The sequence below is a fragment of the Triplophysa dalaica genome, chromosome 16 (assembly GCF_015846415.1).
Source record: "Triplophysa dalaica isolate WHDGS20190420 chromosome 16, ASM1584641v1, whole genome shotgun sequence".
NCBI lineage: Eukaryota > Metazoa > Chordata > Actinopteri > Cypriniformes > Nemacheilidae > Triplophysa > Triplophysa dalaica.
In genome coordinates, this window is record NC_079557.1 from 8,401,279 (window position 1) to 8,427,277 (window position 25,999).

Here is a 25,999-nt window from a genome sequence, read left to right on the forward strand (position 1 = left end):
AAAATGGCTTATTGTAAATAAAAACAAGTTTTTTTGTGCTCAGTTACATTTAAAAAATACCCCCAAATGTACAATTATAATACATATATTTTTTCCCTAAATATATACAGTATGTATGTGTAACATTATGTGCAAAAGGAGAAAATCCAATAGAACACTTTAATACAATCTAAGATGATGAAGACAAAGGGGTATTCATGAAACCATAAACACGTAACACATAAACAAACAATATCGGATAAATGCGGTCCAGTGGTGAGTGTGCAGATCGGGGACCGTGACGGTATGAGAGCGTTTCGTAAATACAAAATTAATGTGCAAAAATCTATACGTTTATTCTGGATGCGATTAATCATGATCAATCATTTGAAAGCCCTACTTTTTTATACCCAAAACATCTGTAAAATAAAAAACTAAAACTTATTTTTAGTTTTATAGAGTGTAGCTTGGCAATATTGTAAAATCAACATTTAAAGTCAATGAGAATCGATAAGTCACCCTGCTTATTTCATTACACTTTACCATCTTCTTTCTGGAAAATGACGTCAGATTACATACTGTACAGTCTGCACTTGTTAGTCTACTATAACTCATCTGGTGTCAAGATTTTGCACAAGAGAACTATTCATTAATCTCAGGCTTCACAGCTTTGGCCGTTGGAAGTCAAACACTATATATAAAAGCCACCGCATGCACTACATACTATGTAATTACAGCTATTCACAGAGCATGGCATAACCTCATTTGACTCGAAAAGTCCATTCAGACTTTTTCTTACTGTCATGTACAACAATGCCTCTTAACTTAAACTTTCTCAGAGGAAATTAAGCAGACAAAAAGAAACAAGCAATTTCCAGCGGTTGCTCTAAAGCCCACATTACAGACGCAGCATCCAAAAACTAGCACAGTTGCTCCGCTCACGCATCCCCCAAATGAGGAGTTATGACACAAAACTACAGTAAAAGTTTATTTTACAGTTTCCTTGAGACAGGTAGCACGGTGTGGATGTATTTTCAAATGGGCTGTTAAGTGCAGTGGTTGCCCAAATTGCTCCCCTCTTGAGATAAGATGATTAAAGTCAGTGGGACATCGGAGTGGAGCGATATGATCTAGGAACGGTGGGGCATCCTTTTCAAAATTCACAGGCTCCTGTATTCAGGTCACCCCCTGTGGCCCTTCTAATGCACAATAAACTCATTACAGCCCATTAATATTTAACTATCTAATTTTCCTGCATATGTGATTTATTAGAGAACGACGAAAATGAGCGATACCGTGGGTCTGAGTTGAGGCGGAGCGCAGTGGGCAAACAGAGAAAAATTAGCGCGGGCCGCATTGGCTTTATTGAGACAAATTGGCCCACATATGAGAGCAATTAGAAAAATTGCTTTCTTTTCTAAAGCACACCACCAGAAAGCATCTCTCTATTATTTTGTATTAACCATGCGAAATTCGATAAAGTCCTCTGCTGCCAGCCGAGCGGGTTTAAAAGAGACCCAAACCTAAAGAGCCGTTGATGTGTGTGGAAGTATGCTTCGAGGTCATAAAGAAACTCTGGCAAGGACACCAATGCTGCTATCCCCACTTGGCGAGGCAAAGAGAAAATGCTGGTTTTATCAAAGCGTAGGTGCCAAAAACAGCAGTGATCTTATGATGAACTTTTTTTTTATCAGCCCAGTGTGTATGTGGAAGAAATAGGATGTGTGCTTGAGTTTTCAGTGCAAAACTGGGTAGCCTTGGGTCCAGATGGACACGTGACATGCGAGGATGAGTGAGTTTTTGGAATGATGAAAGAGAAAAAGAAAGAATGAGGAAGAGGGCCAGAATCATGTGGACAGAGCTGCACTGGCAGATGCTTCTGTTCGCAATAAACAGCATCAGCAATAAACAGCTCTGTCCTTAGGGGAGACAAGTGAAATGATCTAACCCCCTGTTCAAAGCGCTTTAGCATGCTGCTTATCAAAAGCCTCCTTTATTATTTTACTGTGGCATTAAGACCAAGCTGTTAATATGAGCCGGTCTGAGGAACGATTCTGCCGCATCCTGCGTTCATCTGCCGCAGGGCGTAACGGGATTGGCTTGAATGGCAATAAGATGGAGGTTCTACTTTACGTTGCATGCCTGGTATAGAAATCTGATAATATTTTACAGTAGGTTCAATGTTAGGCACATTAGTTATGAAATAAACACTGAAAGATACTACAGCATTTATTAATCTTCATATGTGACCCTGGACAACAAAACCAGTCTTAAGTAGAACGGGAACATTTTTAGTAATCGCCAAAAATACAAGGTGAAGATCATGTTCCATTAAGATACTTTATAAATTTCCGACTGTAAATTTATAGAAACTTTATTTTTGTGAGTGGATGGCCTGCTACAGTGCCTCAAATTAACTACTTCAAAGGCGATATTCTCAATATTTTGCTATTTTTGCACCCTCAGATTCCATCTTCTGTAAACAATTGTTGTTCTGCCAGATAGTGTCCTATCCTAATAAACCATATATCTATAGAAAGATTATTTCTTCAGCTTTCAGATGATGTAAAAATCTCAATTTCAAAAAATTGACCCTTAAGACTGGTTTTGTCGTCCAGGGTACATATTAACTAACACACATTCAAAGAAATAATGTTGGATCTGTTAAAAGTTGTTTTCTCACTCATTTGAATTAACTAACAAAAAACGAATAAATGCTGCAATCTTATATTGCAAATTGGCAGATCATGTTACCTAATGCATTAACTCATTTTATTAAATGGCACCTTGTAGTAAAGTTCTAGAAAAAAGTGCTAGAAGTATTCCATACTTTTTACAACACTACATTCTGATGTATTACATAAAACACAATTGTGTCTGTTTGTTAAAGTGATAGTTCACCCAAAAATTCGGTCATCATTTACTCACCCTCTTGTCATTTTAAAGCTGTATGACTTTCTTCTACAGAACACAAAAGAAAATATTTTAAAGAATGTTGTTAACCGGCACCCATTGACTTGCATTGTTTTTGTGTCCGTAAAATAGAAGTAAATGGGGACCAGTGCTGTTACCAACTTTCTTCAAAATATCGTCTTTTGTCTTCCGTGGAAGAAAGCCATACGGGTTTAAAATGACAAGAGGGTGAGTAAATGATGACAGAATTTTCACCTTTGGGTGAACTATGTCTTTAAGTCCATGACACCAAAGACAGGTCTGATGTCATTACAGCTTTCCCACTTGAATCTAACAATAGGGCAATTCAAGCACAAAGCCTTTCAGGGCCGTGTATCTGTCTTATATCTAACAGGCGGATTCAGGATTTCAGTAAACATTTCAGCTATGTAGGAAAAGCTCTGCTTAAGGAGCTCTTGCTTTCTTGGTCAAAGCAGAATGCCAAGCCACACATAAGGCTTTTAATCTCGAACAGGTCAAGACCAATGTTGACAGACGTATCGGCCACCCGATTTCGATCATTACAGGTGACAGTGCTCGGGTCGTTTCAGGGCCTTGCATAAGGCTGGGATTGATGTTTTGTAGAGGCAAGCCAGGATAGCTAGGAGTGGAAACGGTGGATAAAAGTTCAGAGGGAATTTAAAAACGGGGGCCATGCAGTGCCCCTTCGCGAGCTGAGATCTTGACTGCAAGCCACGTTTTCAATTGCGGCATCTGTCATTGATGCATTATACAACTGGCAGATGATCTAAAAAGATGTGTTTGAAAACTGAATGCTCACACATGAGCAGAAGCACCGCATCAATATGCACACATAAAAATATGCACACAAATTAAAATCTCTCTATGCGCAAATCCCAACGAGACCAAGTGTTAATGTGTCTAATGCTTTGAATCGACACAGGCACCTCAGTGAAAAATGAAATTACATTTGCAGGAGTGCCAGGAACTTACAAGAAAAAACTGTATTTTGATAGATATCCGCAAGCCATCTAAACAAAGAATTGGCTGAAGCGATACTTGGAAAAAACAAGTTAAAGCGATAGTTCACCCAAAAAAGAAAATGTTGTCATAATTTATTCACTCTCCTATCATTTCAAAATTGTGACTTTCTTTCTTCCACAGAACACAAAAGAAGATCTTTTGAAGAATGTTGGTAACCAAACTATGTGGTGCCCAAGACTCCGTTTTCATTTACCCTCATTCCTCAAAATATCATATTTTAGGCATGAAAGAGGGTGAGTAAATGATAACAGATTTTTTGGGGGGGGTTGAACTATCCCTTTAACAAAAGTATTTCTATTATGTTTGTTTTAGATGGCATTAGTGTGAATTCACACTCGCCACTGCAATTGAAATTTGCGATAAAGCGTTCGATTGCTTTCATCTTTCAATATACAGGTCAGTAGGAGACAGAAATGATCACAGACCTGCTTTCTGAGGTCATGTGTTGCTCTGGGCTCCTCCTCCTCCATGAAATATTTCTGCACTGACACCAATTATTAAACTACATCTTCATTAGACCTCGCGTCAGCGCTCCATCTGTGGAGGAGCTAGGAGCCATCCTCACCCCCACTTAATTCACACATACCAAACTCATCTATTGGCTAACACCAGCAGGGCAATGCGGTGCCCAAAAACTAATTCATTTTAGCTTACTACTGAGAGTCTATGCATGCGAGAGAGCAACAAAGCTGCCATATGACTTCATTCAACATCAATTTGCACTTCAAGCAAGAAAGGGAGGTGTGTGTACTATTTCCTGTCGGAATAAAAGCTTTCGTCCGCTGCTGCGAGTTCACATTTCGGCTACAATTCATACGATGTGCCATTTAGAGAGGACTGTTGCGTTGATGTGGTTTACATCCGAGAAGCAACAAGCAATACATGTCATCACCGTGCCAAAGAGTCAGACTTCTATTTTCCTGAGAGTGGATGTCGGCGGTGAAGAAAACCTATTAGGGCGAGAGGAGGAGCAAGTTTTGCCAGCATCCATCTTATTTCAGCAGTACATAAAAGCGGAGGCGTTGAATTGCTTTTCAAATGCAGCAGGCCATGCCGCACACTCAATCCACCACTGCATCCGATTTGATCCCCCAAGCAGAAACACAAGCAGAACCATTGATTGATACCACCAAGTGAAGAGAGTCTGGGGGAAATGGAGAATAAGAGTGCGAGAGAGAGGGGGTGGAAAGGTCAAGCAACTGGCAACAAGGAAAACAACATTACAATAAAATCTGAGTCTGACACGAAGACAAGGATTTAAATAAAGGTCGAAACTGCATGGCTGCGAAAGCCCAGGCTGGTTATAACACGGAGAAGGGGGCTATTGACCAGGGGTGACTTTTGACAGCTATGGTTATTCACAAGACTGCAATTTGTGACGTTACAAAGGTAATTGAATGAATGAAGACAGGGGATCAACAATATGCAACAAAATATACGGTAGAAATGCTGTTGGCAATATACAATGCTTAGTAAATTTATTAGACCACAAGTCATAATAAGGAGAAAACGAGTATTTTTGAAATCTGTAAAAATTATCATTTACTAAACAAATAACAAACTGAAACAACAAAATTGTTTTTATTCACCTTATAGCCAACTTTGAGCCAACACATTCAACTTCTATCAAAGACAAAAACGTAAAATTCATCATTAAGGGTGCGTTCATATTTGTACTTCGGTTGCTTTGGTCTTGACCAAAAAAGGCAAAAAATAATTTAGTCCTAGTTCATTTAGTTAGGTAATTTATCAAATCTAACACCTCACTTTTAAAGTCACAACGTGATTTGACAGCAGGAAATCCTCCGTTACATGCGCAAGCACAGATCTAATAAACACTTCTTTTATATTACCAAATCACTTGATTTTCGGGTCGAATATTGTTTTTACCTACTGTTTTTGATTTGATACCTTTTGTCCATGTTGTGTTCATATTTCAATCGAACTGCGCCACAGTTTGTTTGAAAGTGGACAGAGACTTTGTCTCGGTCCGCTTGTTTTGGTGCACACCAGGGTTTGAGTGGCAGCGTTCACAGTTACAGAAATCTCACCAGAGTTCATTTTAATAGAACCAAACATAGCAAATGTGAACACACCCTAAAACTTTAGAACTCAACCATCACAACTAGACCTTCAAGTACATAACTCCAATTGGACACCTGAATAAAATAAATAATAAAGTGCTTTACTCTTTGTCTGCCTTTCATGCAATTCAATAATCAATATTATAGCATAAGAAATATTGCTGTGACTAAAGACCTTACACATTACAAAATATGGAGAAACTAGGTTTCAGAAGGACAGCAGTGATTTGAGTATGACTAAACACATTTAACCTTTCAGGTCACAACCCACCAGTTTACACTCACCACCTCAGATGTTCAAAAGGCTCATTTTCAAACCAGCAGGAGTTTGGACTTCTCAACAGATACAGATCTACAGCCTAAAATCCCTGCTGATCAGCATTTCCTTTTCTTGTTAAAAAGCTATTTAACACCAGGTCCTTTGAGTAAGACATGGCGCAGTCCACTGGCTAAGAAGGAGAAAAGTGAAATGAAGCATCTATCAATATCAAACCTCAAAGACTAGTTACACTACGACTCCAGGAGAAACCGAGATAACAGACGCGTCTTTTTTTGTACGTATACACTTTACAGAGGCCAAGCAACACATTTACACCTCCACAGCTTAACATTCATAATCAGAGAGTCTCCAGATAGACGGTAAAGCTGTAAACACAAATCGATGAGCCGGGTAACCTTAGCAACTTCCTGTCGGTGAACCAAACTCACCACTAAATAAAGTGGCAGACAAATGAAACAGGTTTTGACCAATGACTGCTCTGTCAGCTCGCTATAAGGATTTATAGCGTGTGGCAAAACTGAGCATCTGCGAGGTCTTATAAAGTAATTCATTCCGCGAGAGCGCCAGCTGCACCTAGTCTAAAAATGTTGGGTAAAGACACCACCTACTATCTCCTCCTTTAAAGATGACTTGAAAATGTATTTTAGAGACACAATCTTTGCATTACATTGAGACTTGCTCATCAGACAGCAGACGGTTCAACTTTAGAATGATTACAAATAATATCAAGTCTCGCTCTGTGTTAATCATCTTTTCTACCCTGTCTCTGCTATAAGGCGATATATGTATATAAAAAAAAGAGTTATCTTAAAGAAAGTATGGTTCATTAAGTGGAAGTCTCCAGAATGGATCCATCTCTTCAAATCGCGTCTTGCTTGCTTCAAAGTACGATTTGCGGGGTTCTTGCTTTATCTTAAAAGAGCTGCTGCGAGAATCAAACACAGAAAAGCATATTTCATTCATGAAGACGTGCAGTTAGAGTTCAGAAACAGACCTGGGAAGAGCTGAGTCAGTGCGTATGCTCCAGGCGTAATTGATAGGAACTGAGCTGAAGATGAGTCCCAGAGGAACATCTCAACTCTTACTTATAAAACACACACCTTTGCAGAGAAACGCTAAAGAAACAATACAAGAGGTAAAAGACTGAAACCTAAATACAATTATATCCAAAAAGCCCTTCTACTTCAGAGGAACAGGCTGTGTATTTCGTCAGCGTCTCAGAAGAGAGAACATAAACCCCCGTATGAGAATATAATGAAAGAAACATTCAAGAGTCACATAAACAACAATGAACAGCACACAAATTGTTTCTACTATTCGTCTTAACCCACCAAATTGTGGTTAAAGTGCTACTATTCTTTTTAGAGGATAACAGGAACTATTTTTAACACAACCAAACTATTGGGTTTATACACTTAATTCAGCGTTGTTTTAAACGCTTCAGTAAAGGCCAGTTTAACCCTGAGGTGAGGACTATTTCACCATTTTCTCGTTCTGAATTGCGGTGTTAAAATGTAATGGTGAGTTTTAAGCAGACAGACAGCCAACATACACCGCCTCAGAGCTTATCCTATTAAGCTTATTAATGCATCTATTATGCATGAGCTTTGTACAATCACAGAAACTTTCACGCTTTACTTTCAGCACCTGAGGGGGATGTTGAAAATATTGTTGAGTGAAATCTCAAACATGGGTTACAGTGATGTTTTCCCCAAAACACCTTCATCATTTACTCACCCTTATGTTACTCTGTTATGTCAGAAGATATTTGAAGAATGCTGGTAATCTAACAACCCATTGACTTCTATTGAACAGAACAAAACCAATGCAAGTCAATGGGGACCGCCTTAGTTACCAACATACGTCATTTGTGTTCTGCAGAAGAAAGTCATACAGGTTTAAAATGAGTAAATGATGAGTTTTTAATTACCTTTATATACTCTCCTAGAATAAAGTGTAAAACACATTCACCCAAAGATTTGACTGGACCCAGCTTAAAATGTAAAAAGCCCACACGTACCCTGCAGTCAATCTCTCAGACCAGTTCACCTCATTGACCGCCCATCCAAACCTGGACAGTGTTCAATTGAATTCGGTGTTTGACAGGCCCACTGCAACGGCCTCTTCATAAAGCAGGCATTAAAACCATCTGAGGCCACTCACTGTCAAAGGATCACACTTACTGCTTTGCCAAAAGAAACATCCACCTTTGTCCTTCTCCAGCAGTGTGAATAAACAACTGAAGTAAACAGCATGTGTATCTGAGAAACAAACTGCCCTAAACAAGAGTGCAACTCTCTGTACTTTAACTTTCTCTCTCGCTTTCTTCCACTCTCTGTCTCTCGAGGGGCATCCAATGGAGCGGAAAGGCAGCCAAGCTAACCAAGCATGTCTGTCCTGTGCTCCTATCGAAACCCACAGCCGCTTAAAGTACAGTTCCAGTGAAGGAAGAGGGATGCTTTGTAAACTGATTCAGCACTGACACATAAAGTCCACATCCAGCTCTGCAGCTCTGCTAATTGGCCAATTTGGTTGGTGAGACCTAAACAAGAGAAGTAGGGGAAACCGAGACGGCTTCATAAAGATAATTAAGATTTCACAGAGGCGATTGGGTTCCAAATGTTTGGAGGGATAAACGCAGACGTCGGGCACCTGAAATGAGGTGTTGTATGTGATTAGAGGTGGGGGGAAAGCAGGTTGTGCTTACCTCTGGATTTGGAAGAGAAGGCGAGTGAAAGCTGGCCGAACATTTCCGTGTTCTCAAAGCGCTCCTCTTTGACTTTGAGCCAAACGCAATTTTCCGCCATCTCCTGAGGCACTATCTGTAAGCACAGAAAAACTCCATCAAACACCTACAGGAATAAAGCAAACAAGCAGCTATGCAAACTTAAGCACACACAACGCAGATGTAAATTCACGCACAAACGAACCCATAATGTGAACCCACGATAAGACCATGTGATTTCCAATTGCATTTTAAATTTTGCGTGTGCGTGTTTGACTATTTAAATGTGAACTCAACTATTTTGTGTAGATATTTATTTACTTCAGAAATTTGTGTTGAGTAATATTTTCAGCGTCAATCATCAACACTGCAATCTGTATCTTTAGGATTAAAAATGAACAAAAATCATTGAGCAAGCACATAAAACAACGATCTCTTCACTTTTTTCTTCAACCCAATAACAGTTATTGGCAAGCTTGAATAAAATTGATATATTTAGAGCTGTTGAGTACGATTCAAAGTAACGAACAAATGTGTGTTTGAAAAAAAGATGGCAATATAAACACAAGTTATGGATTGTAGCTTTAAAGGAAACATATTAAAATAGTTTGAAACTGTCTTGCGTTCTGAAATGCACCCGGGTCTCCAGTTGACACGACCCTTAGCAAGTGTGATTATACAAGATACAAGACTGATTAATACACAAGCTATTCAGAAAATCCACAGACTAGTCCATTTTAAGACAACATCCACACATTCCTAGCAAGCACTTCTGTTTGTGCGTGGAATTACAATCAGAATGAAAGTAATGAAAACTTTTGGAGATGCGGAGATAAACGGTGTAATTCCAAACCTTCATCGCCCATAATCTTTACTCACAATTTATAGGTAGTGACCTCCTCCCACCATCATATCTGGCTCATTCTCTCTACTTCATTACAAAAGCACAACCAGAACATTTTATTGTGTACTCGTCCCTGTCAAAGCCAATATGTGCAATAAATTCACAGTCATCAGACCCAAAAAAAATTGTTTGATGCATTTGCCAGATGCTTTTTTCCAAAGCGATTTATATTGCATTATCCTATACATTTGTCTATAGGTGTGTGCAATCCCCTGGGATTGAACCCCTGACCTTGGCGTTGTTAACATTATCCTCTTACCACTGAGCTAGAGGAAAGCTAACAACGTAAAGATCTTGGTGTCCTTTTTTTAATACGGCTGCAGAAAAAATAAGAGACCATTTCAAACTTTTCTAGATGTATTGCGGCCATTCCAGTCCAGTGTCTGTTGAATTTCTACAAAATCAAACCTCAGGAGTAACAAAGTCTTCAGCAATGCGAAAGACTGTGACAGCATGACAAGACACATGGAAACTGTGAAAAAAATCAAGGTTATCACATAAAAAAATTCAATTTAAATACATTTACATTTGGTTCCAAAATTGGATAAGATTAGAACAGCTTTAATTGTTTTTATGTTATCATGTTTTTATTGTGTTCTATTGTGTTATTTTTCTCTACTGTGGCTTAAATCCAAACAAACCAACAATAAAAATAAAAAACCGGTTCTATCATTTTGGAACCAAACTCTTCAAATATTACTTTTGTATTGCTTAAAAGTGAATATGAATATACAGAGCACATTTCCTTTTATTTGACCTGTTTCTCCAGTTTTCATTTACTGCAAATAAATGCAAGTAGAAACAATACTTGAAATTTGGGACAATATTGTTAGTAGTTCACATATGATAATTTTACCTTAACACATACCAATAAATAGTAAATTCAGAAAAACTGAAAATAATTCTCTTCATTTTTTCTTTGGCTTTGCATAAAAACATATAACAGCATGAACATTATTAAATGTAATATTGAGAAAAGGAGTAGGTAAAATGCAAATGAAGACTCTTTGATTAATAGGTAGATTTCATAATTTGCCATTCCCTAAATTAATGTCTATTTAATCCAGTTTATTAGCACAAGGTGCTATCAATCACATTCCCAATCAAAAACAGTCATGTGGAGTTTTTTTGTCTTTTTCCTCCACAATCAACACATCACCCATCAGGTCCAAATGAAAAGAAAATGAGCGGTTACGTTTTGCATGAAATGATACCTTCTGTGAAGACATTCCTTTGCTAATCTTAGCGTACATTGTTGTGGTAATTTCTATAATTGTGGCTCGACGACTAGAAAAATGTGTCCAACAATATATACACTTTTTTCAAGAAATGTGTAGGACATAATTAGAGTCTGTCCACAATAGCAAAAGGAACAAGTGACATCTGAAGGAGTTATTGCGCTTATCGAGAAACACTTTCTAAGACATTATAAACAGAAGATGCTGTTCCTCAATTTAATCCTGAAAGATAATTACATAATTTAGTTCACACCGATTAATTAAAAAATAGAACACAGCACGATGTGGTGAAATGACACTCTTTTTTTTTTTTTAAGGAAAATCATTTCACAATTTAATATGAAAACGCAACATTTTTTTATCGTAATCGTGCTACCAGCTAAATTCTCAAAGGCAGTATAGCATATACCAGAGCTAGTTTGATTATTTTGAGAGTGAGTGTTAATCTGTCCCTATAACCCCAGCTTGTTGACTGAGTGATCTAATGAACACAGAAAACATTCGCTGAATCGCTCAATGCTGGCATCTCCCGCCACTCCACGCCACCTGATGCATTTATCTCCTCCAGTGATGCTTCCCTAGCACCCCTTATTCTCAATCATGACCCACGTCACTGCAACGCCACAATCCCGTTTGCTCTCTCACTACTGTACATCCAGGAAAACTGGATAGACGTAGAGTAGAAAGAGGGAGATGGAAAGAGAGAGAAATGAAGTCTCATCAGTGTGCTGCCTCATAAGTGCTCTCTGTTAAAAACCATAGCTTCTCGAAAAACAGAGTAATTAACACGAAGCTCAGGCAGGGTGACCTTGTTCGCACTCAAGCGACAGAGTGAAATACTCTAGCTTCCTCTCGCCCCGGGCGTCAATGCCCGTCTCCGGGCAGTGAGCGAACAGCTCCGAACGGCTTTAGCCGCAGACACGAGCAATCATTTACTTTTCCATAACGGAGCACGGCTCCCCAGCGTGGGCGTTCTAACAGTTGGAGAAATTACATTACATCACCTCCGGGCACCAATCTCCAGCGTGGCTATTTGAAAGTTCGTAACATGCTTTAGGAAAATACGGGGAGGAGTGGAGGGGCTGGAGCGCGTCCCAAATTCACAGCTTCTAGCTGGTTTTACTGTCTGACTGTTATCTGCCTATGTTGGGAGAGATGGCGGGGCTTCCCTGTGGGTGATTTAGAATAGCAAGATGCGAACTGATTAGCATTCGCATTTTCATCTGCCCTTCCCCTCTCTCTGGCACCTATCACAGACATCAGTACATCACACCAGAATGATCTAGTCTTCAACACATGACATCACCTCATCTTTGTCAGTCTGAGAGGATAAATGATTGAGAAAATGTATGTCAATAGAGCAACAGTAAATATTTACAGCTTTGAGTTTCTTTTTCTGTCAATCTCTCTTGTTGACAGGTTTTGGGTGATATGAAACAGAAATATGACGTATTAATTGTTTGTAATGAACTCCAGACAAACACTGTCTTGTAACCAGCGGGTAGGAATGAATCATTAGTGTCCCTGATTTACTCCGCAAGTAAAGCGGGTTTAATGATCACGGGGCTTTGGAGCGTACACGCGGTGACCCAGCAAACACAACATAGTGATTGGGAATGACATGTATGCACCTGACACAACGTAGATGCTAAATCATTTAATACTCGCAGCTGTTGTCTGGCAAATAAAAAAAACTATAGAATGCAGTAGGAATATCACGAAATATGTCAAGAACACGTGAAGGTCACACTTCATATTTTCTTTGGCAGTTCTTGACAAGTTTTGACATTCGTCAACATTCGCTTCTCGGTAATTGCATACGATGTATGGAAAGATTAAAAACCTTAGGTAAATAATAAAATGCATGTTCTGCTTATCTTCATGCATCTTTATCCACTGTTGTTTAAAGTGTATTAAATGCAATACAAATGTGTTATTTTGTGTATTAAGTGATTCAAAGCGAAATATACTGTCTGCTTTCAGCTCTTTTCAATTAAGTGTTGTTTTCATACGTGTTTACATAGAATATTTCCAGAAGACTGAGCATGATGTGGAGGAGTGTGTCCTCTTAGCATTTACTCATAAATGAGTTAAAGACGAGGTCAAGCACAAACATGAAAAATTACAAATAAATTAATCCAGTTTTCACACTCCAAAAGTCCCAAGGCAATGGGCAAATGAATGATTGAAGTTAAAAGGAGACAGCATGAAGAGGTTGACCCATAGAAATCATATTTAAATGCAAAGGAGGATTACGAAACATTGTTTTATGTGTTTGTGCTTTACTTCCTTTAAACTCGAAAAATGTTTGCAATTATGGCAGGAATGTGTACGTGCAAGGGCACTTGAGCTAATGAAATAGTTTACGGCCTGATATCTTGAAAGGGACGCAGAGTGGAGAGTCGTGCGTCTCATGGCTCAACGATCTTTTTAATAAGCTGCATACTCGCAGGCTTTGGACCATCAACTCCCCCTGAAAAACTCGTTCTCTTTTTCATTCTTTCTTCTCATCCTCCTCTGATACTCTACGGAGGCAAAATGACTTCCACAATTTGCAATTTATCTCCGACCTTAGACTGCGTCATTCACTTACTCCAAAAACAAGCATGTTTCAAAATCCACTGCAGCAGTGTTGCAAGATTTTTTCTCTCTCTCACCTTTGACCAGTTCACCCGCTTCATCACAGCCTCAGGTTTGTAGGTCTTCTTGGGCACCAATCCGTAAGGCAGCTGGACGACAAGTGGTGGTGGAGCTGAAGGCATGCCCGGAGGTGGTGGTGGGCCTCCACCAGGAGGTGGGGGTGGAGGACCGAACCCTGGCGGAGGAGGTGGTGGCGGAGGTCCCAGAGATGCCGGACAGGGTGGAGGAGGAGGTGGAGGAGGTATACCTCCAGTTGGAGGTGGCGGAGGAGGTGGAGGAGGTGCAAGGCCCCCTGGTGGAGGTGGAGGAATGGCACCGCCCGCTGCAGGTCCCGCTGCAATCTGCAAGAAAAAAACAAAGTGAATTGCAAGGACAAGGCATCTCGCGAGACCCAGGAACATGGTGTCCAACCCATTCACCTCAACCTCTCACATGCAGGGTCTACTCCCAAAGGCCCATGCTTTTATCACCATTACATGTCTAACCCATCAGAACTACTGGGTGAGATAAGGGCACCACAGAGTGCGGATAAAAGACACGTGTTTACAGCAGCTGACTTTTCATTTAAAGTGAGTGCATTAAAACAAGTCTAAAACTGAAAGCATGAGAGAGACAGAGACATGGAGAGAGAGAAAAAGTAAGATGGCTCTTCGCATGCATTAAATAAGAGTTGATAAAAGCAGATGGATGACTTGGGGCTGCCGTCGCCTTCCCTCCGGGCACTGGATCCCAAGACTGAGCATCTGCCTGTCAAGCGTGCCGAGCGCCGCCTCCTGAAAGTCAGGAAGAGGCTAGCGCTCAGAGGAGGTCGTGCCGAACGCCTGATCCTCTCGCTGGGGAAACTAGGACATGTCAATTCCTGAGGGGCAGGTAGTCACAATGAATATATAAATAAGTAAACAGCGGGTCGAATATGTAAAGACTCCTTTGGAATGAACACACCTGTCAAATACTCGGCTCTCAGAGGAGCAATTTGACAAGTTAGGTATGGAAGACAAAGCCATTGTGTGCGAGCCTCTGTAAAATGCTATTTTATAGTCAGTTTAGTCATGTAACAGACATTCAGTACACAGAAAACTAAACAGAGAGACTGAGAAGGGGAGAAAAAAATGCTCATGCTTGTGTTGGACCACACAAGTAATAATAAAAAATAATTCATAAAAAATATTTTAAAACCAGATCATGATTGTGGCTCCTAGCTGTTCAACAATAATAATATCAACAATAATAAAACAATAATAACAACAAGAAAAATGTATTATTATTATTATTAATATAATTACTTTATTATTATTATTATTATAAACAATTTAAAAATAAAAAGAATAAACAAGAAAATAAATGTAATAAAATATTAAATTTCCTGTACTTTTACTGCAGATTTATGTCAATCTTTTCTGTTTACAATCTGTTACAAAACTAAAATGCGCTTATTGTAATGAACAAGCCATAGACATGATGTAAATAGGATATTCATGCAGTTGTGTAGGCAGATTTGCTTACTTATTACAAGTGTTTGTGGGAGTACAGAAGTGAGAGCATTCTCTAAACCGGCCCTACTGTTGTGTGTCGTGTGAACATGCAATGTTAAAAACTGTCGTGATTACAAAGAGGAGATAGCACTTCCGTAATGCAGTCTTTTCTACGTTTTTCATGATGAAAAAAGGTCAAATGTGGAAAACTGATTTCCTTATGTATAAAAAAACTTAAAACTTAACAGCTGTATTTTGCACTGTATACTGTTAGCAACTAACAAAATATCAAGCAGCAGCCCCCCAAACACACAAGAATGCCAATTGTATTGCATATTAAACTGAAATTAATAAAGCAAGTATAAGATAAGTAAATAATTGTCAGTAATGATAAAGCTATAGTCTTAACAGTGCGCAACGACCCAGTACCTCAGAGATGACGTATTTTTGTAGGCTAACCCAGACACTGGTTCTCTCAACCGAAAGCCTATGCACTTTTCCCATGAACATTTGGAAGATAGCAAAAAATAAACTCTGTGATTAACAAACGATTATGATGTTTACACATTTTGTCCATCAAGATAATCTTTACAAACTAACACAACATTTTTTACCTTTGAAGTAGAAATACAATCGTCAGAAGTAAAAAGCTAACACGATGCTATAACCGGATACACTTAAGGTACTTCACCAAGCCTCCGACACCTCTTTAAGACTTTATTAAAATGTGTTCCCTGGTAAGTAATTACTCCGTGAACGAATCCGCATCCACGTTTAAAGAGATTTGTGCCCGTGTTAGCAACTTGTTAGCAACGGCCGTTTTCAAGACACAATAAGGCTTTAAACAATCACTAGCAAGATAAAACTGGTGTGTTTTATGTCATCGAATAAAACGCGAAGGGCTTTGTTAACCTTAGACCTTATTTCAGGCAATTTATCGAAAACCCACTCAAAAAATCCATAGACCTTGGTGCGATGGAACCGGAAGTCCAAAAAGGATAACTCGCTTTTGGGGTTTGCATACAAAAATACGTCATATCTGAGGAACTCAATAGGGATTCTAAGTAAAAGCACATTTCAACTAACATCTATGGGCCAATAAGTATTTCATATGCTCGACTCACACACACACTTTCAAAGCTATTTGAGACTTAGATTAGCAACCGAAAATGAAAACGCTATCACTGAGGGCATAACTCAAACGAAATAAACATGATGAAGTATGCTCTGATCATCTGGTGATGATTTTTTAAGACATAATGATATAAGCGCTCGTTCATTTGATACGGAACATACTTGCTGTGATTACAATGAATGACAAGATGACAGTATGGATATTTGTTTACGTATGAAATATGCCAAGCGCTTTGTGTAGCCTGATTCATCTCGTCTAATCGTAAAGCATAACAGATGAGGGTAAACCATTAGACTTGATTAACATGTAAATTGCCTCCGTAATTTGCTAATAGATTGAGCGTATGAATAGGATGCAACCACCTGAACCTTTAGCTGTAATGAGAAGTGTAATCGGGCTTGAACGTTCAGGTGACTGGTGGCGGGAGGCAGTTGACCTCTCTGCTCTCTTCTCTATATCCTTGACCTTGAGATACAATTCATAGTATTTTTAACTCAATGCTTTTTTTATTGACTTGTGTTCCTGGTGAGATAACTGACTACCTCTATTTCTGAAGATCACGAGTCGATCTCCAGGAACAAAAGCCATTGTGAACGTGGTAGAGCACAATTCATCCCGTAACAGATAAAAGCAAGAGCAGTAAATGTCTTGACAAGTCTGCACGCATGGGAATAAACAGATATTTTGAATCATTAACAAAGAGCCGGCCAGACTCTTAGCAACAAATGATATGCAAATGCTTCAATTAGAAGTCCCAATAGCCCCGATATGACTTGACCTTTGCATGATTGGAAAGCAATCTTTTCTCTTTTTTTTCTCTTATACTTCATCTCCAAACTTACTTTCAGCCTCATTCTCTTTCCTGCTTAGTACAGTTTCTCATTTTCCAAAGCAATTCCCCCTCAGCGCTCCAGCCTCAGTGCACTTGATGAACGGAATGAGTCGCGTCTAGTCACAATTTTTATATGCATTACCGAGTCTTTGATTACACAATGCAGGCAGTGGATTGTTTATTAGAGAGGAAATTAAAAAGGTGCAGGAGCATCATGCAGGAAGCCGAGGTCCCTCGACGATCGCCCCGTCCCGTGATTATCCATCTGTCAATCTCCGGCCCATCGTGGCCCATTTTCTCTTTTAAGTTTAATACAGGAGAATGGCAGCAATTAGCGGGTAAATTAGAGCGTCGTCATTTCCGTCTCGCTTTGGCCCTCTGTGACAGCGTGCGGTGCGTTGCGAGCCCTCCAGCCACAATTGTGGAATCCTAATGAGCTACTGGCATGCACCATTTTCCCCAGCCAAGCCCCTTATTCCCTTTAAATAATATTCATATTTCAAAAGAAAATGTTTCATTTAAGACACAGTTTTCATTTCGAATGCTTTTCTCGCTTTCACAGTCATTAATGTCCCAAAAAAAGTCTGGATTCAGAGGTCTGGGCTGGCCTTTTGAACTGCGGGGTGATGGAGAGGGCAAAGCTGATATACCAGGAGTCTCGTGTATTCGATAGACCTACTCCAAAATTCTTGAGATGCACTTATTCGCAGTCAGGGTGAACTTTAGCAGTAGCAGACTGTAGCCATTCTTTTTAGGGCAGGAGAGTTTTGGGGTGGACAAGCATCCATTTACACACTCAACGGGAGGGAGGGCACTTGTGGTACGAACAGTCACAATTTGGGTAATTAACTAGGGCCAACACACAATTAGATCTCATCTCTGATGAGCGAGAGGCAAATTCAATTAGATGCGCTTACTTATAAGGGTTTACAATACTCTAGTTAAATGCATAGATGGGAATTCATCTTGCCCTCCAGCTAAAACAGGCTCTATGACGGGGGAAGCTCCTCAAGTGTTTACTTTGGATATCTAAAGACTCCTACCTTCAGTAAAAAGTCTAAAGAGGACAAAAGTATGCACAACCGAGCTCAACCAAGTTTTCACAATGTTGCTCCATGCAAAAAAACGTCATTATATTCCCACTACGCTGACTTTTTTAGGGGTTGTGTTTCAGTGAAGCTGAGCATTGTAAATATTCTGCAGCATTTTGGCAGGTCTCATCATCACAAGCTGTTTATATGCCCGATATGTGGAAAGGATTATGGCCTCATTGTGTAGCATGCATTTGTAATGAATGATCGCGCGGCATCTGCTGGGAATCTTTTGAGACAAAGCAGCAAATCAAGACTCCGGCTGATCGCTGAGGGGTGACGGCTTTGATCAACCTGTTAGGAGGTATAAAAAATGATTTATAAAGATGGCGGGTGGATGCATCGAGCATGCTGTGGGGGGGGAGGGGTCACCCACCTGGCCGTCTCTTTCGCGGATGCATTTCTCTGCCTCTTTGAGCTTGCCTCTCTCACTAGTCAACTGGACGTGTGAGGACACAGACAGATACACAGACAAAAAGGACAACAGTAGAAGTAGGCAGAGCAATGAGGAAAACATTCTGCTAACTTTACTCACTTAAGTTACAAGGTCATGGCAGTAACATGTTGGGATGGCAAGCATTTGAAAGCAGGCAGTTTGTTTGAACACTGTCAAAACGCCATCCCTGCCTATTAATGAAGTCGTAGTTTAATTAGTGATTGTTTTAAGCCACTCGAAAAATCCTGGTGAATTTGTAAATTTAGAACATCAATAATATGCTTTGGTCATTTCATGCAGCTTTGCTTCAATAACGTCTTCTTAAAGGAACAGTTCATCCAAAAATAAAAATGCCTTCATCATTGTCTCACCCTCATGTCATTTCAAACCAGTGTGACATTCTTTCTTCTGCAAAACAAAATAAGATATTCTGTTGAACGTTGGTAACCAAACAATATTATTTTGTGATCCACAGAAGAAAGAGACTTTGCAGGTTTTGGCATGTGGGTGAATAAATGATGTACAAGTTGCAACAGCTCATATTGAGAATTCAGGACACAAATGGATGAGGCATTTTTGTGAATCCCGCTTTTGGAATCCTCTTCTTTCAAGTCATCTCACATCCGTCCCATCATTCCAGTGCCTTATGACACACCCGCTAAATTTGGCACAAGCCCTTCGATTCGGTGATGGTCCTGCTCAGAACTCCCTATGAGTGGCCACTTTTGTAAAAGCAAAGTGGTGAAAATAACATCTTAACAGCCTTTTTTCATTCAGAGGGAGCATACTCCCCTACACTTATACGGTGCTGTTGCACATAGGACAGAATCAAATATTGAAGACATGTAATGGAAAAGAAGATGGAAAAATCCATAGTGAAGACAACTTGGATCAGATTTAAAACGCTGAGCATGCTTGTATTATTTAGTGAACCTTGTTTGTTGTCCTTCTATTATTTTTGAATGTATGGATTTATTTATTTTAGATATGAGGTCGGGAACATCAGGCGATGCAGGTCAGTCACAGGAACAACAGCATCTTCATATTTTATGTGATCACTTCCTCAAAGAAATGGAGAGAGAAAGCAGTAAGGAGAATCAGTGCAAGCGTACATGGACTGCATCTTAAACGAATCGGCCTGTGAAGGTGAATGGCCGGGGCTGCCTCCCCTGATACTGGCCATGGCAACAACACGGGGCACATGGCAACCAGCTCCATGACTCCAGCGTAGTGCTGTCGTTACGGGCATCACTACCTCCAGAATCTCTGGCTAATCCTGCCCAGCAGCGTCGATAAGACAATCGGCCAGCCCCGCACTTTGCTTCGATGTTATGAGTCCCATGCTGGTACAGACAGCTGACCGCAGAGCATTCTGAAACCTATCAGGGTGCTGAGAAAGAGACTTCTCCTCTAGTATCACTTGAGCTGAATTATTAAGTGAGCAACCATTCGATTTCTCACCTCTGACTCCCATTGCCTTTCACGTGAACGGCCAAGAGGGAGGACTGCGAGATGCTCGCAGAAATGGGTTATTGTTGGTGTTTACAAGAAGTAACTAATAACTCCAAACAAAGAAGAGGCTAGAGAGCATTCAACCCAATCGTGATGAATACGTGTTTCTATTGCTCCAACAGTGTACTGTACATTTTATAAACTGATACATTACATACTGCAAAAGCAACGTAAGCTGATTTGGATAAAAGTGTCTGCTAAATGCATAAATGTAAATGTATAATGTGGTTAATATGCTTTTTAAAATAAGGACAGAGCAAAGGTGCACATGAACTTCACTGTAAAAAATGATTGGTTAAAAAAAAAAAGAAGCTGTTATATATGTGTAGTTTTCATATTTAAATTTGACTGGAATTTTTTAATGTTGAGCTAAGCTGACTATTTTTCTCATGGGCTGTTGTATTGGTTTCACTTAGATAAAAAAGTCCTTATCTAAAGAAAGCAAAATAACATGCCATGGGATGCTTATCAACAGATCTGTCTTTAATAAAGTATATAAATATTCTGTCAAAATGTAATTACCCTAATGCCATTTAAAACATGGGTATGACTTATGTGGTTCTGTTACAAAAAAGATACTTGTATAAGTAGTTTGGTGTGAGTAAATTTGAAGTCAATGGGGACCAATGTTGTTTGATAATGAATTCTTCATTTCTGGATGAACTATCCCCTAACATATAATTGCAAAAGTCACTATTCAAAAGCAAACCAGTCTTTGCGGTCATCTATTTGTTGTTCTTGCATGTTGGGTCACCATGGCAAATTATAAATGAATTAATATTTTTTTAGTTTGATGCTCTTTAAATAGATTTCAAAGTCTGTTGAGTCTTATTTTAGAGAAAATTAACACAAAAGAGAAACATATGGTACCATTTTTTAAAAAGTTGACTCTTGGCTCCTTTATACAATTCATATATTCTGGTGTTTGGTTGCAGTTTTATGCTTTTGTGATTGCTATTTTGCTCCGTACATAACTGTGTTTCTAAAATACATTCAAATTCCCATCTGCATCACACTTCCAACTCACAACACGTCTGCATGTGGGCTCAAGAGTTTGTGTGGGTGAGTGCATGTTCCTCTAGTCGGCTTTCAAGATGATGTGTCGTGCACCCACAACCTGACAACATTCCGAAACCGCAGTGGGAGAAGAGTTCGACACCAAGGGTCTAATAAAGTGTACAATTTGTCGGCCTTGCGCATGACAACCAGAGCGTATTTCCCTTTTAGATGTGCCAAAACACCCACGGCTACTGCAGAAAACCCTCATGCTAATATCCCTGTTCTTCTTTAGCAAGTGCATTGCATGTGTTCCAGCAGAAGCAGACGTTGGTTGATGCGAGGACGTTGTGGAGACAAAGCTTTAAACGTGCTTTCGGAAACCGTGTGCTGCTCCATTTCTCTTCTTGAAAATGGGCTGGAGATGACTGAACTTCAAAGAAGACATCATTGAGGGGTAAGACTAATGGAGAAGCTGAGAAAAACAACATCTGAATGAGTCTCTGGTCAAGACGAGGACTGCAGGAGAGAGCAGGTGAGTAGTCATTAAAGGGATTTGCATACTCCTTGCAGTGTCAGGGGGGAGACTGTACCGTCCGTATGGGGTGCACGCAACATGGCTCAGCATGGATGAGTGCGGAAAAGGAGGGATGATGGTGACTGATGTGGAGAGGATAGAGGCCTGGGCTCATGAATATGTGTAGGAGTGGAGAGTGTGATGGACGAGGCAGATGGAGGGAAGGACGAAGTGGGTAACGTGCCGTGATTCGGCTCTCTGGGCAGATGAAGTGCAAGGGTGAGAACAGCACACAAATGAAGTGCCGGGCTCCGAAAAGCTCCGCTGTGCATGGGGAGGAATGGCCTGCTGCAGCTCCGCCTCCACTAATGTGCTCATTTGGTGAATGTGTGAGAATAAATAGTGGTCTGAGCTGGCAGGGTCCTTAATGACAGCAACTCATCTCATGTCCGAGGTGGCGGGGTCATCTCGAGGGTGTAAAAAGTCAGCTTGGCTATGCTCAACACGGAGATGCTGCAAGCAGGCCAATCGAGATGCACTTTTCTAACTGCGAATATATGGTTTCTGAAAAAGCATTATGCCACTCCTGATGTTTTTTTGCTCTATTAAACTCCATAAACTAGCAAGCGAGCTACTCTTTTGTCCCAAGGCAGCAGTGAAATCTAAAATGTTTCAAATTGGGTTTAGCAGGAAATAGCCGTTATTTTGTGGGAGAAGCTCTGACGGTTTTTCACGATAGGAACGGTGATGTGAGAGCCGTGGACGTAACGCAATCCTTCATACAATAGCTAGGAAAAGACTGGAATGGAGCAATTGAGAAAAATCTAATTCAACAATCTGAAGAGGAGATTGGCTTTTTATTAAATCATACTATCCCCCAAGTCCTAAAATACTCACTTAGAGCACCGCCGCATTCACGATAAAGGATAAAAAGGTTTCAGTTTGACCAAATTAGCAAAGTCTCGGCCTCGACCAGCACATTAGCAGCTACATTACCAATTCAGGCAGAAAAACTGTTTCATATGACCTCACAAACATACAGAAAACAAATGCCAGGGATTCTAATTGTCTCGTAAAGCTCATTTCCAGGTTGAAATGATGAGATTTACAGAGTGGGGTTACTGAGCTTTAGGCAGGTTTCCTGACCGATACGATCGTTTACTGATAATTTAATGCCTGGAAGTCTAACAGTCAGCAGAGGATTGGCAAAGAAAGGATGTGAGGGGTCGTCCGCGTGCACTGCTACTGTAAGTCACGGCGAGAACCAACAAGTTCTCATGAGGAAAGATAAGCAAAGTCTCAGAGGGTTTGAAGCCTGTGAGTGTTAAGAAGCAAAGCACAAGTCCCTTCCGTGGTATAATCCGTGCCAACAAGGCTAAACTATGCATGTTAAAGGTGATCGTGTGGGACACAGGTGGCAGTCTCTTCAGAGAGCTGTAATCTGTGTTTGATACCCTTGGGGAGAGAGTCAAAAACAGCTGAGTGGTGCAAATCAATGGGGCTGCTTGAGGAAGTGCACAGCCAAAGGTTTTTTAAAAAGACCTTTGAAATTAAGGAAAAGAAGGTATGGTACAGTAGGCGTATAAGTGTTGTTACCTGCGCCTGAAGAGTGTTGATATGCGCTTCCAGGCCTTTGATTTTCTCCTCCTGTTTCTGCAGTTCGGCCTGAGCTTCCTGCCGTGCGCTGAACTCCTCGTCGAACTGTAACACACGTACAGACATTGATGTAAAAACTCATCCGAGACCATCAATCACAAAACACATCAATAGACTTGGATTGCCTCACTTCAACTTTTTCATCATGATGATCCTATCGATCCAAGGCTAAGCTTATGAAAGCTGCTACTTGTCAATATCTTAAAACAACACATCTAATATATGATATTTTTTACTCTTGTCGCCATATCTGTTAAGAACATAAAGTTTTTTTTTTTTTTTTTTAAGTCAAATGACGTTGATATTTCCTGAAAAATCTGAATTGAAAGCTCAATCTTTTTTTTTTCAACTCAAAGGGACAGTTATTATTCAAAAATAAAAATCATCCCTCATTTACTCACCCTTGTGTCATTTCACACCTGTATGACTTTCTATATTCCGCAGAACACAAAAGAGGATATTTTGAAGAATGTTCGGAAACCAAACACCATTGGATCTCATTGACTTTCATTGTATTGAAAAACAAAACCAATAAGACATTTTATCATCTTTTGTGTTCCTCCGACGAAAGAGTCATATAAAGGTTTGGAACCACATGAGGGTGAATTAATGATGAGATTATATATATTTATATATATAATAACCATTTAAGCTTTGGAAATTGGGGTACAGTAAGTTATACAGGTAGTCTTTTTTTTATAGTTTTTAACAAAAAGCTTCTTAAAGTACTCCACATGTGTATTGCCATAAGTGACTTTATATATCAAAATGTTTTGAGTTGGTTCTTCAATTATTATTAAAAAAATGAAAATGTACTTGAATATGCATGGCCAAAAAGAACAAGTTGCCGTTAAACAACAACCCTTTGGTTTAGTTAGACAGGAAGCTGAGCATAAGCATGGATATGCATTCTGTCCCCTTGAACATTTTGGGATACCAGCCCTTGGCTTTAACAACAGTGCTAGCTAATGTAAGCGCAATACCCAAACAAAGCTCCAGAGGAAACGGATTAAATTCAACGATTACAATACTCTAATACTATTTGAAGCGGTGCCTGTAAGTATCTTAAAGACTTCCCACTATGGCACAAACAAGCCTGAAGACCTGAGCATCAGCATCGATTCTGCTTGCACTGATACAGATCATGTTGCTCTGCTGCCAGCTATTGATCAGGTGAGAGCAATCAATGCACCGTCTCACCGCTCATGGGAGAAAAGTTTGGTGACAACAGACCGCTTGCATACCAATGGCTGCGCTGCGTGACTAATAGACTTACCTTTTTGGAGAATTCCGCCGCTCTCTGTTCGCTTTCCTCCACCTTGGCTTTATCCACGCACTGGTCTGTTATATGCAAGCACAGAACACATGTAGGCTAAATCACAGTGTGTATTGTTAACATGATGACAAGATTCAACATCAAACACGGAATAGAGACAATCAAAAGAACCAAACGGAGACAAAAAAGGAACTGCTTGAAATGAACCTTTCAGTGTCTCTCTCCCCCTCCCCTCTGGAGATTTGAATTCCGTTGCCGAGGTTTGAGATGTAAATTTAAAAACGGCGCCTCGCAAAATTTGTTTTCAACTCATTAAAGTTGAAGCAGTGAGAAAATGTAGCAGAATTCTTTTGTTTCTGCAGATGGGTCTGAAAACTTTTAATGAGCCTTTGTTGGCAGGGTACGGAAGTGCTAGTGACAAAATACAAAAGGGGAGCGGAGAACCAAATAAAAGGCAGAACAAATTTACATCACTCTAATTTTATTAATGCCTTCGGTGGCCAAGAAGCAGATGACAAAACCGTTGGCACCCAAATGCTTTTTCTGAACATTTAATCATAAAAACAAATGATAAATGTCCAGGAATGCAAATATAACCATTACAGCTGGTGAAGTCGTGTTGCGCTTATAAGACATGACATGCCAGCCGGGCTTTGCAGATAATGTTTTATTTATGCATAATGAGTCTACCTTATCATATGTGTCAGGTGCGTGCAGGTGTTTCAGACAGGGCTCTCATGGGGACCGGAGGAAGATAATTAGATCTACTCTAGGAAATCACAAAGTTTTATGAGCTGCAGTTGTGTCTCTCTCAGCGCCTCACGATTTCAAAATGACGTTGGATTTATTTTTATTGGCGTGGTCCATTGCTGTGTTTGATTTGGATTGGATTAAAATCAGAAAGTACGTCTGTGAAACCCAAACTTGCCTAAATGGTGCTTCAGTAAAATCTGACCCCTTTGAAGAGGGCTATAATCATAGAGTACATATCCTATTAAGGTCCAAAAAGTCTTTCTGTAGATTTCATTGATGTGCTGTAACTCAATAATGTTCTCTCACTATTACCTAAAGCTTGTTAAAGAAACATGAAACTCTTTTTATTCATTCTGAAACGTTTTGGACACTTTATCAGATGACCATACAGTTCGAGACAGAATTTAATAGTCTGGAAAACCGAGTTGCTATAATGAATAATAATAAGTGCTTTAAGGTCCAGTCTTCCGTTCATAATGTAAAGACGTTTGAGCAAGTGCAAGAAGACCTAATATC

At 39.9% G+C, this 25,999-nt stretch overlaps 1 protein-coding gene across 7 annotated transcripts in view; it reads right to left on the reverse strand.

The window, feature by feature from the left end:
- diaph2 (diaphanous-related formin 2) overlaps positions 1-25,999 on the reverse strand; it is a 367,005-nt gene that overhangs the window by 218,803 nt on the left and 122,203 nt on the right. For 6 of the 7 annotated variants that reach the window (XM_056769322.1, XM_056769321.1, XM_056769326.1 and 3 more), the window contains 5 exons: positions 24,731-24,795; positions 23,395-23,499; positions 18,714-18,776; positions 13,825-14,148; positions 9,008-9,122 (listed from right to left, as the gene is read on the reverse strand). In XM_056769322.1, the coding sequence (XP_056625300.1) occupies positions 9,008-9,122; positions 13,825-14,148; positions 18,714-18,776; positions 23,395-23,499; positions 24,731-24,795 (672 nt within the window). The remainder of the gene's footprint in view (positions 1-9,007; positions 9,123-13,824; positions 14,149-18,713; positions 18,777-23,394; positions 23,500-24,730; positions 24,796-25,999) is intronic. The other variant, XM_056769323.1, reaches the window with a different exon arrangement.